Below are 15773 nucleotides of genomic sequence, written 5' to 3' on the forward strand. Positions count from 1 at the left end.
ATAATTTTTCCTTTAAAAGTTCTCTCTATTTTTACCTTAATGCTTGATGGGCCACACTGGTAAGGTGTTATGTCTGCAACTGGATATCTTCAAACTGATTATTGACTTATTTCTTTTTCTGTAAAGTAACTTTTGTGCAGCCAATTTGGTCTGCCAAGCTAGCTTTGAAAAAACAACACCCAGTGACAGAGCTGTGCAACTCTAAAGGGAAGCAACTGAGGTAGCGTGAGCTACAGAGGAGAATGTTTTTGCTTAGCTTGGCACAGACAGAAAAAACGAATTCTTCCACTCCTTCTTTTTGTTCAGACTGTGTTATGGATGCTTTTACCAAAAGCATAGAGTATCTAAAGCAAAATAGTTTTTCTATTCTTGAGTGGTTAGGTATCCATGAAGACTGATAGAGATTTAAGGGTTTTTTGTTGTTGTTGTTTAATTTCTTAGGAAAGAAAATATCTGCCTAAATGTACATATTCATGTTTGTTTGTTTTTTCCTTTGGCTTGAAAATGAATTATACTTGCATCTTTATTGTGGCTGTTGCATTCCTTTTTTCTTAAAACCAAGGAACGCACTTTTTTCTTACATGGGCGTATTTTGCTTAAGTGAGTGTCTAGCATATTAGCTTGATCATTTTAGTTTAAAATGAAGAAAAACTGGTAACATCACCATGTTGAAAGAAAGTAACTACACTTATGCTATAAGATCAATCAACCTTACAGCTGTTGCGTTGATTTTTTTCTGTATAAAAGGCAGCTTTTTTTTTCTGTATAAAAGGCAGCTTTTTTTTCTGTATAAAAGGCAGCTTTTTATGAATTTAAACAATAGGAAAAAATCATTTTAGAAAATAAGCATCACTTAATATAATTTTAAAACACAGATCCTTTTCAGAGCTACTGGGTTTGATTTATAAAAATTACAGATGGATGAATATGAGGCTGCTAGGCAATAGGTAGAACAGCAGATAAGCTTGCTTGATGTGACTGTCAGTATTTGCATCACAGCAGGCTTTGAGGGGACAGAGAATGTAGTGTTTTAAGTGCAGAATTTTGTGAAAATAGTTCTGATGCAAGTGACATGCTCAGTTTTTCTTCTCCTGAACATTTGTTTCTGTTCAGGGCTGCACTGACAGCTTATAAAATAAGTTACTGTCTATCCATTTGTCTGATTGGGAAGATAAGGTGGTAAGTTAATTACTAGGGGAGTAATAATGGCTATAACTTTTTTCCCCCTACTTGAGGGCTACACAGATAAATCCCATATGCATTTCTGTGATGTATTGTGTTACACTTCAATTATCAAAAGGATGACTAAGGGATAGAAGTTAAACAACCATTTGGTGTTTGTGGCAGACTTGAGAATAGAAGAGTTTTCTCTTCTAAGCCCTCTTGCTGTGCTTGTTCGGTATTATAACTGTTCGGGCACAGTTATAATAATGCCTGGCCCAGTAGAAGGTTTTTTAAACTCAAAGCCATGTAAAGGTACCAGTTTTCGTATTAAATATAGCTTCATGGATATACGTTTTTGATTTCTTCTAACATCACCAGTGGCCTACTACAAAATTTCAGGCACACAAACAAATGGAAAGGGCATGATATGAAGGCTTTTGTGTGTATCAATCGTGTGCCTTATTGTGAGATATCTTGGTGACTGCTCCATTGAAACTTCTTATACACCATGACAACAACATCTTTTGGCTTCTTTAGGCTTATTGCTAGTGCTTACACTTAAGAACTTGGACAAATTCGCTGTAGCCCCTTGTTCTTATATGTGTTAATTTCTGCATTAAGTTTTTTTTTTAATTAAGAGTTAAGAATATCCAAAAATGTGAAGTCATGTAGCTACATAGTATGTTTGTGGTGCTGCTTGTCTTTTGTCTTCCACAGTACTTTATAAATGAATGTCCATAAAGAGCTATTGAAGTACATCCAATTCTGGTTTGGAGGACAGGTGGTTAGCTAGGATTTTGGAAAACAGAAGTGTTTGGAGCAAATGCTGCATCTCTCATCAAATGTGTTCAGAGTCCTTGAAAATCAGAAAAGACTGATTTAAATGGCATGCATGCAGTAGACCTAATCTGTTACTGAAGGAGATCTTAAGCTGATGATCTCAGAAATTAGTTTTTTTTTTCTTTCTTTCTTTTTCTTTTTTTTTTTTTAAAGCAGGCTGCACTCTTACTCCCCCCTTCTTCCCTTTTCATGTTTTTAATTGAGTAAGAAAACTACTTTTAAGACAGAATGCGTTAGTGACTGAGTATCTACAACTTCTTTGCTTAAGTTGTGGCACTTCTTGTGGTAGCACACTGCTTGCTTTAAGAAAATCAGCATTTTGTGTCAAAATTGTAAGCCAAGTATATCAGAAAGCGTCTTTCAAGAGGAGCTCTATAAAGAGGTGTGAACCTGCGTGAAAAGTGTGGAAAAGTAATTGGTGCAGGAAATCATGTAGCTTGGTGCCTGAATTGCAGAACAGTTTCTTTTATAAAATTGGAATCTGCAGAGTACAATTAACTGTCATTAATTTTGTTGAATAGAAATATGTTCCATTTATTGTACAATCAGAAGCCAGGCTTCAATGAGTTTAAATGGATGAAATCTAAATTATACTCACAGTCCATTAAACAGCAGCAGAAACCTTTAAAGAAAATGGATTCACTATGATACCACTTCATAATAAAATCATTTGACAAATAAGAACTACAGCCAAGGCGTCAGGAGTACTCCGGTGTGTTTCAAATGAACACAGTAAATTGGTTGAACTATTTATTGCAGAACAGGGCTCTAGCACGTTGTTTCCTGACAAGGAGCCAGCAGTGTTGCTTGTAATCCGCTCAGTGGGAAGTGACACTAAAAGATCAGACTAGCAATTTGTTTGCTGTCTGGCATATGGAGGAGAAGAGGTAGCAGTATACCTCCCTACCTGTCAGTGATGATGCTTTACTAGTTAGAACCATGTATGTAGCATTCCCAGTGCATTCTTCCTTGTATTTATAACTTTGTTACTAAACCACCACACCAAATGTGGTGTTACAGTTAGAGGTCTGCTAGAGTTTACCAAACCCTTAAAGGCTTGAAAATAGGGTTCAGTGGTGTAATTTCTTTCTCTCTTGCCTACCTCCATATTAAGTCGTGGATATGAAAGACAAGCAGAAGTGTATGTTGCCAGGGGTAAGTGTACATAAACTGTGGTTTAGCACACTAGTTGATCATGGAGCATATACTACTACTGATGACATAAGCCTGCTTCATCTGGTGGTTTGTGCATGAACTTGTTTTCTGCTGGGCTATGTGCTCATTTTATAACTAGCTTATTAAGAAAGGTGGCTATTACAAATCTGTCATGTCATTTTTTTCTCTCAGAGCACTGAAATGTGTTCTGAAATGATGAATATTTGAAGGAAAGCAAAATGAAGGAAAGAATATGTATGCCAGTACAATGCTGGGATGTCAGAGCTGGAAAATGTGTCTATATTGGAACTCAGGCTGGTGACACCTAGACTGCGAAAGCGAAGCTTTTTGCTGTAGAGGTGGTATCGGGGGCTGCAGGTAATTCCTTGTCAACGGCTTTCAGGGAACATCTATTCCTGTGGAACAGCGTGCTGTACAGAGAGCCTAAGGCGTTACATGCTTGGATGATGCAGGTGTTGACTCATTAACTGAAACTCAAAAGAACTCTAGCTGTGAAGATGGTTCCGATGTACAGTGCACTGCTAAGGTGATAGAGGTTCATGTGCTCAGAAATGTGAAGTGGTTTTATTTATTTATTTATTTTTTTTTTAATTTTAACCAAAAGATCTTTAAGTCCATGTATTTGAGCTCTAATTTTAAAAGTAGCTTTTTGCATGGTAATATTAACATGCACTTCAGAACAGGTACACCTGTGGAGACTGTCACAAGCCCAAAGGCATAGTGAATCTCTTCCAAGTATCATAGAAACACTTTCTGGCTCCGAAGGGACATAGATGGAGACAGGCGGTGAATCCCACTAGCTGTGCCAAGGAATCTAATTTTTTGTTTGTTTGTTTTTATTGTATTTTGCCATTCTAGTGGTGAAGGTTGTGGAAAGCCCTTTTCCTTTTGGAGAGCTTGTTGTGTCATTATCTAATGTCTTTATGTTACGTAGCATGTTCTGTTGAGCTAAAATTTTGTGGCATTGTACAATCAATGAAAAAATGAGTGCAGTAGCATCCCGCAGTGCACTAAGGATAGGGAGAGGAGGGGCTATTGTAGACCTAGCTTGTTTCTGTATTTTTTTTTTTTATAGGTTGTAAGCTTATACACACAGATTTGTTGTGCTAGAAAAATGTTACGCAGTTTTTCTTTATGTGGCTTCCACACAGAAGCTGTTTTTTCAATTGACATACTTGTATTTGGTGTCTCTGGTAAAAGAAAATAATTGCGTGGGATTTTTTTTTCCTTTTTTTTAATGGTGAGTTTTGAATAGGTGATTTGGATGCACCTGTAACTGTTCTCCTTTGGGTGTTTTTCTGATTTCTGTCTTTCATGACATTGCTTTGCACCTGGATTAACTTGTTTTCTTATCTTTATGTTCTCTATTGCTTTGGAGTCATCTTAACTGGATGGCATCTTTGTTTTAAATGTTGGCAGGCAGCCAGGTGTTCCTTCCTTTGCTGCAATACCATAGTGAATCAACGTGTTTGCTATATCCATAACAGTTGCCAAATTCTGTGGTTTTGTTTTTGTTTAGACCATTTCAGAGGGATGCTTGCTGTTTGTTCTGTGTGCTGACTGGTGGCATTCTGAAAATGGTACCTGCAAAACTGAGATACTAAGAAAAATAATTTGTGAATTTGTGTATTTGTTTCCAGTATCTGAGTTAAACCTTAAAAATTTCCTGGGGATGAGTAGTGGAACATGTTGTGGATTATTGACCCGGAATATTAGGCATTTAGTGTAGGAGTTCTTTAATTTGATAAGGTTAACTTGCTGTACCTGCTGAATTAACTTGATTGCATACCTGCGTAAATGTGAGGAGATAGAGGAGGCGTGTTACTTCCCTCCCAAGAGATGCTGTGATGTGGGAGTTTGTAAGGGGTTTTGAAGATTTTTGGATAAAAAGTCATGTATAAACATGAGTTACAAGTTAAATAGATTATAGCTGTTTTGGTGTTGATGGTTGATCATGTATGACATTTGATCTTTTAAAATGTACATAGATACCCTGGTGAAACAACTGCTGTTATCTTTAGCCAGGAAATTCACAATTTGAAATTGGTAATTGTTGGAGGTTGGACTAGATGATCTCCAGAGGTCCCTTCCAACCTTACTGATTCTATGATTCTATAATTTGCAAAAGACAAGTTGTACTCAAAATGAATGGACATGATTCTACTTGGTTCTATTGGGATACTGAAGTGGTATGTAAAAATGTTTGTTGTTGTTTACTTATTAAAAAGGAAACAGTTAGTGCATAACACTAACGTTTTTAAATAAATTATTCTGCTGATCCTGTCTCCTCCTTCACTCATCAAAATGCTGCTGTGAAATGATTAACAGTGCAATTCCTGATAGATAGAGACTGATGTGGTAAAGGAGCCTGTTTTTACTTGCAACACTTATTTACAAAACTTGACACTTGGATTTACTGGTTTTGCATCAGTTGGTTACTATGGTTATGTGCTAAACACTGAGCAGGAAATGACTCCTCCTGTTGTAACAAGGCACAGGCATTTAAAAGGAGGAAGATGCTCTGTGTTTCAAGTCCATTTTCGAGATTACTCTTGGCATTGTTGCTGTCACTTTACCCTTAGTTCGTACTTTTTGAATGGGCTTATGAGATACCTCTGAGCCAGTGATCTGTTCTGTAAACTTGTGCTCTGTAGATTTAGTTTCTTAATTTAAGTAATTGCCTAAAGAAGTTCTCTATTTTTTTACTAGATTATATTAATGCAATATAATATTAGTGCTAAACTTCTGAGGGAGCAAGAAGGTCTAAGTAGCATTTTCCCAGTTCTGTTTGAAATGTCCCTGATAATTGAGCTTTCATGGCAAGGTTTTGTTGACAGTTGAAATGATTGCTTTTAGCTGTTTGCTACCATCCAGTTTCTCTAGGGATGTGGACCACAGTGCACTGTGCTTGTCAACTGAAGAGCTGCTTTCGGTGCAGAAGGCAAGGTGACCTTATGCCTGACTTTGATACTTACGTGCTCTGACATCAACCTGATTTGTAACCTCCTGGAGACCAGAATCCTTTCCAGTCTAGATTGGAGTTGTGAGTCAGTGAGACTGAGGAATACTTTGCCTTTGAATTCCTTCCATTGAGCATGTAATTTAACTATCCTGTTTAGCAGACATAGAGACAAGTGTGTTGAGGAAAACAGATACTGCTCTGCTGTCAGGGTTCCACAGTAAGAAAAATACTGATTTGATGGGGAGTGAGGATGCTGGAGGTTTTGCATCTGGTTTGTATTTGCTTGTATTTGCATCTGGTTTACTTTGTCTTTACTTTGTCTGAGGCACAGCATGCTAACTTCCAGGTCTCCTGCATGAAGACTGTGGAAAAGTAATTGGTATGGGAAATCATGTAGCTTGGCATCCGAATGGCAGAACAGTTTCTTCCTCCTGCACTAGTTGTTTTAAGAAACCTTGACTGAAGTATGAGGGCACACTGCTGACACAGCACAAAATAAAGGCCTACTTGCATATTTGTGGAGATCATCTGAAAAGAGAATTTAGGAAGTGTGTATGTGTACATGTATGTGTATATACATACACGTGTGTATGTATATGTGTGTGTATATGTATATATATGTATGTGTGTGTATATATATATATATATTTTTTTTTTTCCCTCAGAAGGATATTTTATCAGTATAAGTGATGGCAATGCATTCTTCATGTTCTTTGTGGAGCATAAGCACTAGGAAATGTTCTTGACTTTTTTCAGCAGCATTCAGGTTTTGGAAGACATGAAGTAGAACATTAGTAGTGTTCTGCAATACATAGGATTTTATAAGGTAATTTTTTTCTGTAGAAATACAGCTATGCTAATGGAGAATCACTCATGGAATAATGGAAGACAAAAAACTTCAATCTTCTGAATAGCAGTTATCTATGTGAATATAAAAAAGGAGAACACAATAACTGCCCATTAAATATTTGCTTGGCTTTGAGAGCAGTGTCTCTGCCTTCTAGCAAATTTTGATGTGTGTTTTGATTGCCAAGGTCATTATGATTAATCAGGCACTTCTTTCCCATTCATGCTGTAAATTTATTCTGAGGCACCACTTCTGTTGCAGTTATTGCCAAGACTGTTCTTAATCCAACATACTGTATTTTACAGCAGCCTTTTAGAGTCCAGTTGTCAAAATCAAACAAAAGTAATTATACATCCTCTGTCATGACAAATGTAATCTGAGAACATGCAGTTCCTCCTTGGGGTAAATCTAATTTAGTTTACTGCATTCCATCTCTGTTTACCTTGGTTGTCTTTACAATTAGAAGAGGAAAATATGCTCGTGTTGTGTTTTTAATAGCAAGTTAACCACAAGAGATTTGATTAGTTTCCTGACTGATTTTGGTCTGGTTCGTAGGTCATGACCTGATCATTTTATTTAACTAAATTGAGTCTTGTATGAATTTCTTTGTTTTTCTAATAAAATATACGAATCAAAGGTGATTTTTATGCAGCCAATTCACTTATTTATCATCATAAACCATCTAGTTTCTATTTTTAGATCGTACTTGGAATAAATTACATGTTATGCAAATGAACGTGGTGGCTCTTTCTAAGCTTAGGCTCTTTTTTTTTTTTTTTAATTCACCTGTTTATGTTCTCACTTTGCAGTACAGAAGTTAATTTCCATTATTTTAAAATCTTGTTTTTTAAAGATTGCGTATATATTGAAAGTCGACGACCGAATACCCCATATTTCATCTGCAGCATTCAAGACTTCAAACTGGTAAGGACAATTTTCACATCTCCCTCTTCTCCTTTTCCTCACCCTGTTCTCTGCTGAGGTGGTAATATTTCTTATTCAGTGTCTCTTCCCTTAGCTGCTTCTGAGTAAAGCTTTAACTTTTGTAATGGTAGCTGTTTTGCTGTTAAAATGGTGATCTGTCCTATCCTAGTATAGATAGTTTGTCGATTAGCTGGGCCATACAGTTCAAACTGCAGTTGTCGTCTTCGTAAGGTTCTGTAGTTCGCACAAATATTAACTTCTGAGTGTTTTAGTGGAAATTGTGGCACAGTAAGTTAACAGTTTTTCCTTAGAAGCTAAATTTGGCAGTGCCTTTACCTCTAGTATGGAGTAAGCTTTAAGTAGTGTCGTTGTGAAAATAAAGTACACAGGGGTAGCCTAACGTTGATATATATCAGCTTATTGATGGACTGACAGTTGAAGATGCAAAGTGACTAAACCCATCTGACAAATTTCTAGGAAAAAGAGAAAACATTTTAAGAATGTTTTAATGCATTCTAAAAATAAAAAAATTAGGGATATGCCTCAGAACAGAGGAGCTGGAATTGTGGTTTGCCCTCTATTATCCTGATTTTTAGACTCAAACATGTTCCTTCCCAGTCTGCCATGGCTACATGCAGAAACCCTTACTCTGGGCACAGTGCCGAGCAGGAAGCTGCTGCCTCTATGCCACAAGTGACACCTGTGCTTGTTTTGGAGTTTGCAATGCTTTGGGTAGTGTAAGCAGGATATTTGAAAAAAGTAATTCTGTTACTGCAGATCTTCTTGCTGTTGCTATTTTACTGATAGGTCTGTCCTTATTATTAATACATAGTCTGTTGATGTAGATCACCGACAATGTGTTGCTATCAAAATACATCTTTCTTTTCCTAGCTTTCTTGCTCAAATCTTCCTTTTTCCACCTTAAAATTTCTGTGAAACTACAGTGAAGAACAGTGTGCTTCTTTATGCTGTTGTTGTTAGCTTTCTTCAATATTTATGTCCATTCTCATTCTCTGTCTATGATATTCATACTTTTCCAGGTAATTTTTCTTAGATGTCTTTGGATTCTTGGAAATTTTGGTAGCTCTGTGCTTCTTGCGCAACTTTTGTTGTGTCCGTACTTGCTGCCTTTCAGTGTTTTCTAACTTGAATAATATTGATACACTGTGGGGGAAAAAAAATTCTTCAGTTTTAATGGAGTTGCTGGATTTTTAGCTAATATAATATTGTGTAAAAATGCATTAAGCCTCATTTGTACTTTGCACGTTAGCAGGTGCTTTTGTATTTGAACAGAATCTCATAAAACGCTGAATTGCAGTGTGATAGTTGCCATTCTGGGCAGAAGCTCCTGCTGAGTTACATTAATTGCTATGGGTATTAACAGCAATAAAACCTGAAGCTTATGTTGCAGGTATTAGTCTAGTACAACACACTAAAGCTGTCTGCAAAACTATGTGGGGAGTGTAGTGCAGTGTGTTTTGATACCCTTTTTCTTTTTTCGTGTATTTTCCATACACAAAGGAGATGACAGCAGTGTTGTCGGCAGTTGTATGCTTAAAAAAAAAAATCATTGCTTTCTACTTACTTTTGCCTGCTTTGAGTTCTTTAATCTCCCTGCTATTTTTTTCTGGTGTCATATATACAAGAAACTTTTTAATCTTAAATAAGAAAGAGACAATTTTTAAAAAATCCCTGATGCTGATTATGCTGGCAAATATTAGTCTTCAGTGCAGTTGTCACTGATTTTTACTCTTAAAGGAATGGGGGAAAGAAAAGTTGTACAGTGGAAAGGACACTTGAATCTGTATTCTTTTAGTGGCAGATACCAATGAGAAAAGAGTCATGTTTTGCCTTCATCTAAACTTGTCAAGTGAAGCAGGGAAGAAAAAGTCAACAGCTTTTAATGTCACCTACTAATTAAGTACGTTATCATCCTGATTTTCATTACTAAAAATTTTTGGCTGTACATATTAGTTAATGCTTTCTATTCCTCTAGGTGCAGTTCAGACATAGGACCTTTTATTTTAGTGCTCAAAACAATGACTGTCAGCTTACATTTAAAAAAAAATAGGTGAGAGATAAAATGATAAATTAAACGATGTGTGTGATACACTTGTGCTATTTTGAGTACTGAGAGTCATTCTTGGGAAGAGGCTAGAGTACCGTTCCTTTTGTTCATTAGGTAAATTGAGGTTTATTTCTTTTTTTCCAGTGAGAGCTTAACCATCATTGAATATGATTAATTTTGTTACGGAACCAGGAATTGGTTCCGCAAAGTCTGGCACTGTCTTCTAGTTTAGCTTTCAAAGCTTCATTTTGTTTGGCGAGTGGGAGGAGGCTAAAAAGACAAAAGAGAATACTTAATTCTGGGGTAGTGTGTCCCCTGTAAGCAGACTTGCTCCCCTTCGTGTTACAAGTTATGTTAGAAAGACCGTATCTGTTGTTAGAACTGTTTTGTCTACTTCACTTTGTCAAATAAGACCAGAGTGATTTAGGAAGACGGGGTGAGATGACTTCCTAAGTGAAATTATGCTGCTTCAAAAGTGCAGGCATTACAAATAATTTCAGAGCAGCTTGTATTCTAGTGTCTAGATCTTGTGATTCGGAGAAACCTGTAATTGTCCTTACCGCATGTACCCTTTGCAGTTCCAACACGATTATGGCAGATAAAATGGTATGTTTTCTTGGATTAATTTATACTTTTCATCTCAAGTTTCTCTTGACATGTTAGGATGAGTCAGCTCCACTAAAAGCAGTAGAGGAATCTCTAGAGGAACAGGTCTTCTGATTTTCAGAAGAAAAATTATTTTACTAATGGCTGTTTAATCCTGCTGATGAAGCTTTACTTTCTGTCACTTTCTTTGTAGTCACTATTACAATCCTGTTTTTTCTTGCTTCACATGGAGAACTGTGGTGCTGGGGAGGTGTTTATTCTGTTTGTGAATTAGTTTTTGTGTTACGATTGGCTGAGTTTGGGAGAAAGAGCAGCATATTGGTTTCCAAACTCATTTTGGTCAATTGGAGATCATAAGCTAGCTTTTCAGATCTCTCTCTTCACCCAGAAAATCAAATGGTGCATCAAGGCTGGCCAGGTAGGAAGAAGTAAAGTGATTTGATCAGTCTTGCTTACCTGCATTGCATGTAACGTTTGTTCTCCTCTGTCTTAACCGTTTCTACCTCAAGCTTTCTGGGATTCGTATCAATAGCTTTGTGGAATTAAGAAGTAAAATACAATTGTTATGATGTATTGTGTCTTAGAGAAACTGTCATCTAGAAGGGGCACTTTAGGAAATGATCATATTTTTTCTGGTCTGCCATTGTCTCTGTATTTCCATAATACAGGTTTTCTGTTCAAGACTGACATCTTTCAAAAGTACATTCAAGGATATGTTTATAGCCTTGTATGTTTTTTGGAAAGACAACTGAGTAACACCAGCACCAGAAGTATAGCAATGGCACGGTACTGCTCTGCTGGGAGAACTTGCTCGCATACTTTATAAATAAATAAATAAATAATTTAAAAAAGATCAGACAAGCTGCCCCCCGCTGCCTCTCCCCCCCCCCCCCAAAAAAAAAGTTCCAGTGTCATCTTGAGAAAACTGCTCTTAAGAAACATGATTTGATTTGAAACCTGAAGGAACCTTGTAAATACTGCTAGGCAATGAAGGTGATGACAGAAGGGACTTTGCTTATTCCTTTATCTCTTATCCTTTTCTACTTTGTAGTGTTAGTCTTAAGTTTGGAAAACCACCTGGGGTTCAAACTTGCTGTTCTTTTAAGGTCAAATGAAAGATTGTATTTGCTTATCCAAAAGAAAGAAAAAAAAAATAGATTCTCAGTAACTTTATTTTAGCTTTGAAAATGGCAAACCTCATCTTCAAGCACTTGGAATCTGTTCAGCATAATGAATTTTAGACTTTGAGAAGGAAAATACAGCCATAGTTCATGGTCAAACTTGATAGTTTTTGTTATACCTAATTCCTTAAAATATTTAGAAGGAACAGTGTTAATGTAATGCTCTTTCCATGTCTCTGATGTCCATAGTCTGGGTAGTGGGTTTTTTTGCTTTTGTTTTGCTTTTGTTTTTGTTGTTATTTTTTGGTTTTGTTTATTTCAAAGTCTGTTTCAGGACATGAAGAAGGATGTTCAGTAAGGCTCAGAGTTGAGGAAGTAGGTGATGCCTTAGTCTTGAAAACACAAATGTCTGTCAACTTCTCTCTGTTCTCCAGGCTGTGTGTGGTTCCCCTAACTGGCAGTGAATGCCCTATTGCTGCCCCTAAGTCCCTGTCTGAAGGGTGGGGAAGGGAGCAAAAGAAAACTGTCAACCACACAAACTGGTTTAGGGCCCACTGTCATAATGCCTCCATTCAAATACAGATGTCAAAGTATCTTTCAAAGAAATTCAAGCTGGAACCAGCTATTTTAAAATCCTTCCTGAGAAGCCTGTGCACATGCGTGGAAGTGGTAAGTTCAATTTGTAGGGAGCTAAGATGATTCGCAAAAACCTCTTTTTCACTAATGACAGATGTTTCTCAAATTTCTCTTAAGAAAGTTGTTGGGAATAATCATTCCTTTCTTTTAAAGCTGCTTATAGCTTAAAAGCATAAAAAGTACAGTGGGGTTACTTGCAGCTTGTGAGTATATGAACTTGCAGTGGCTTTTACAAGGTGCTCCCTTTTTGTGTTTGTTCAGGACTCAACTCTTAACGCACGTTTAATGATTCACAGCCCAGGCCTGTTCCACTTGGAGTTCAGATTTATCTTCTACTCTTGGAGGCATAGGTGAGGCTTGGGAAATCTTTTGTCCCACTAGGCATTTTCATGTTGTGTAATTTCAGAAGAACTGCTTGTGAACTTACTGAACCTCCATTGAATTCAGTAGAAGGGGAGAGTACTCAACGGTTGGAAGAACAAACACAAGAGTTTACAAGGGTGCTGCGTGATCTGATATCTTGTGATTCTGAGTTGCTTTGCTTTTAACTGAGCTTATACAAATAGTGATTTTTTTATCAGTGCAGGTGTGGTAAATTTGAATGGAAGATACATTAGCAGTTTGTGGCAGCTTAAGCTCCCAAGCATAAGTCTTTGTAAACAAGTTTTCTGTCCATTTTTCAGTGGAAGATTCTACAATGACAACAAATACAGTTGCTTCTACTTAGTCTTTCCATAGAAAGATGCTTGAATGAATAGCTCCTTCTCCTAAATAGACAAAATTCCTTTCTTGCACAGTATTATTTTTAGGATCCAGTTAAATTCAGTGCATGTTTAGGACCCAAGTAAAGGTTGGGAGACAGGAGAAAGGCAGGAGTGAGTATTTTTAAGACAAAGTGTCTTCAAACCTCTACTATTTTTGTCTGTCCAAACTTGCTTAAAAAGGCTGCTGGCATCCAGAAGCTGGGAGTGAAAACCTGCTTGTACCTTTCAGCTTCTGACTGCCCATGTGATCTGAGAGCTGGGTTCAAAATCCAGCTGCCACTTGAAGGAGCCTTTTGGCTTCAAAAGGTGATAGAATTTCAAGATCGAAGTGGGGAAGGATAGCAGGGAAAATATGTAGAGGTTTTTCTTTTTTTTCCACAATTTAGAAGAGCAGTGTTGACCCAGTTCATCTATTGAATTAGATGCTTCCTTCTACCATTCAAATAAATTGTTTTTCATAGATCATATTCTTAAGCTTTTGCCTTTGGACCTGTGTGCTGTCTTCACATAATTGGGAATCTTGCCACAATTATTGTGTCTTTAGTGGTTACTAACTGGGATTTACTGAACTTAGTAAATTCCATATGCACATTTGATAACTTTAACGAACTTGTCTTTGCTTTTGTTCTGTGTGACAGACTCTCTACAACTGATTATTAGTACCAGGTAGTCTGATAGAAGCACAGTGGTTTTAAACTTCATAACTGGAGGTTTAAATGTAAACATGATTGGTAATCCTCTCTCAAACCATCTCAGCTGTGTTTGAAACTGGCCCTACGGGAGGCGTGTAAATCTTCTAGCAGTTAGGAGAATTTAGCATAAAGGTAGTTTTACTGATTGTTCTTTAAAGGCAAAGACTGCTGCCAAACCCATTGTAACCTGATCTGAACCAGATCTAGTTGGCAGAGCTTCCTCTGTGTGCAGAGACCTGTTAAATTCCAGAGACAAATTCACAGATCCAATACAGTGCAATAATAGAGCTGCTGGAGAAAAAGATTGCAGGGTTCCAGACAATATGATTACTTTACCTTTTTATTACACTAGATGCCTTCACTAATAGACTATTACTTGTTAATTTAGCTTTTATAGGATAGCACTGATTGCTGCATAATTTAAGTTTGGTCGTGGAAGTGTTCAGGTATCTGTTTAGGGTGGGTGTTGTGCACCGATTGCAGCAGAACTCTCAGGTGTTAAGAAAGCGTACATGTTCATTTATAAACCTGACCTAGCACTGGGACTTCACCAGAAAGTTTGGTTTCTGCAACAGTAGTTACGTGGTTGGTTAACCCATTCTTTGAAGTGAAACAGCAGGACTTGGAGAAGCAAACTGAAAGATAGGAATGAGAAATGCTCTCTGTGAATCAGTCTTGATTGGACAAGGATTTTTTTCAGCTGCCTACAGCACCAACCTGTTTACATAAAAATTACATGGGACAGGAGCAGGTATGTTCATCAAAGCAAAAAGATGTGCAGTGCTTAAAGTGAACTTTTTTTTAATGGAGTGCTGTGGGCTGCTGCAGTGTATGATTCATTTTTGTTGCACCTGTGTTTCTTCCCATTCAAAGAAAAAACACCCTTGTGTCTGAGTTGGATCGCTTACAGTACCCTGTCTTACTGGTGCTTCTGTTGTATTTTGGAGGCAGCAGTCCTGTTGAAGTGATGTACCAAAGATACAGGAATACAAGTCTAGTTCTTTTGACTTAATACTGAAATGCTCTGTAGTTGTACTGAATTTTTAACGCAGGCATTTAAATAACACACTCCAGTCATAAATACAATTTTTCTAGTAATCACGAAGTTAGGAAAGGGGCACTCTTGGAACATAGTTTTCTGTTTAATTTGACATGAATCAAAAAATCTTAGGAAATCTAAAAAAAATCATAGCATTTCTTAATACTCTCTGGTATTATAAACATGTTAATCAGTTTCACAGACAACAATGATGATGACTGAGTTTGTAATAAAGTAAAAGTGAAGAGAGGTGAATTGTCTTCAGAGCTAAAGATTAGAGGTGTAACAACTCTGAAATAAGCAGTTGGGAATCAAATGTCTCTTCCTCCTCCAAGTGCTAATTTTCCAACATTGATACTGTCTTTACTTTTTTCATGCAGTCATTCAGAAGCCTGATCTTTACAGTTAATTACTTTATAAAATACCCTAATGTTACTATCATCTGTGAATTGAGGTCTAAGCTCTGCCAAGAATAAGTCAAACATGGCCAAAATCAGTTTGATCTCCTTGTTCTGAGTTTCTGACAGAAATGAGATCTTGAATTTGGTTGTGAGAATAGCGAAGGATCTGTTCAGCCATTATTTTTTCTCTTTTCACACAGGAATACTTCTTGTTTGCTTACTTCCTCCAAAAATAAAAACAAATTCTTCTTTTTCTTGTTTAAATTGAAGATTACATTTTGAAAATGGATTGTCCTTCAGATCAGGCCATTTGAGGAAGTAGGTTTGTATTCTCATCCAACTGAAGATATACCTATATCTTCAGTTATACCTATTGTTTTTCTGGAATAGTTGGGTTTCATGGACTTGTTACTTACAATTACTGTTGTAGTTAAAATCTTGACAGATGCTTTGCATTATAATCTTCCTAAAGTGAAGCTTCTGGGTGTCTTTGTTAACAGTAACGTGTCCTAAAATTCAGTCCATTCTCTTTG

The 15773-nt window shown here is 36.9% G+C and overlaps 1 protein-coding gene across 6 annotated transcripts in view; it reads left to right on the forward strand.

Annotated features, from left to right (window-relative positions):
• The window catches only part of RERE (arginine-glutamic acid dipeptide repeats), a 248613-nt gene that overhangs the window by 87515 nt on the left and 145325 nt on the right, over positions 1-15773 (forward strand). For all 6 annotated transcript variants that reach the window (XM_062593138.1, XM_062593141.1, XM_062593142.1 and 3 more), the window contains exon 3: positions 7843-7913. In XM_062593138.1, coding sequence (XP_062449122.1) covers positions 7843-7913 — 71 coding nt within the window. The remainder of the gene's footprint in view (positions 1-7842; positions 7914-15773) is intronic.

Source organism: Rhea pennata, chromosome 22 (genome assembly GCF_028389875.1).
Source record: "Rhea pennata isolate bPtePen1 chromosome 22, bPtePen1.pri, whole genome shotgun sequence".
Classification (NCBI taxonomy): domain Eukaryota; kingdom Metazoa; phylum Chordata; class Aves; order Rheiformes; family Rheidae; genus Rhea; species Rhea pennata.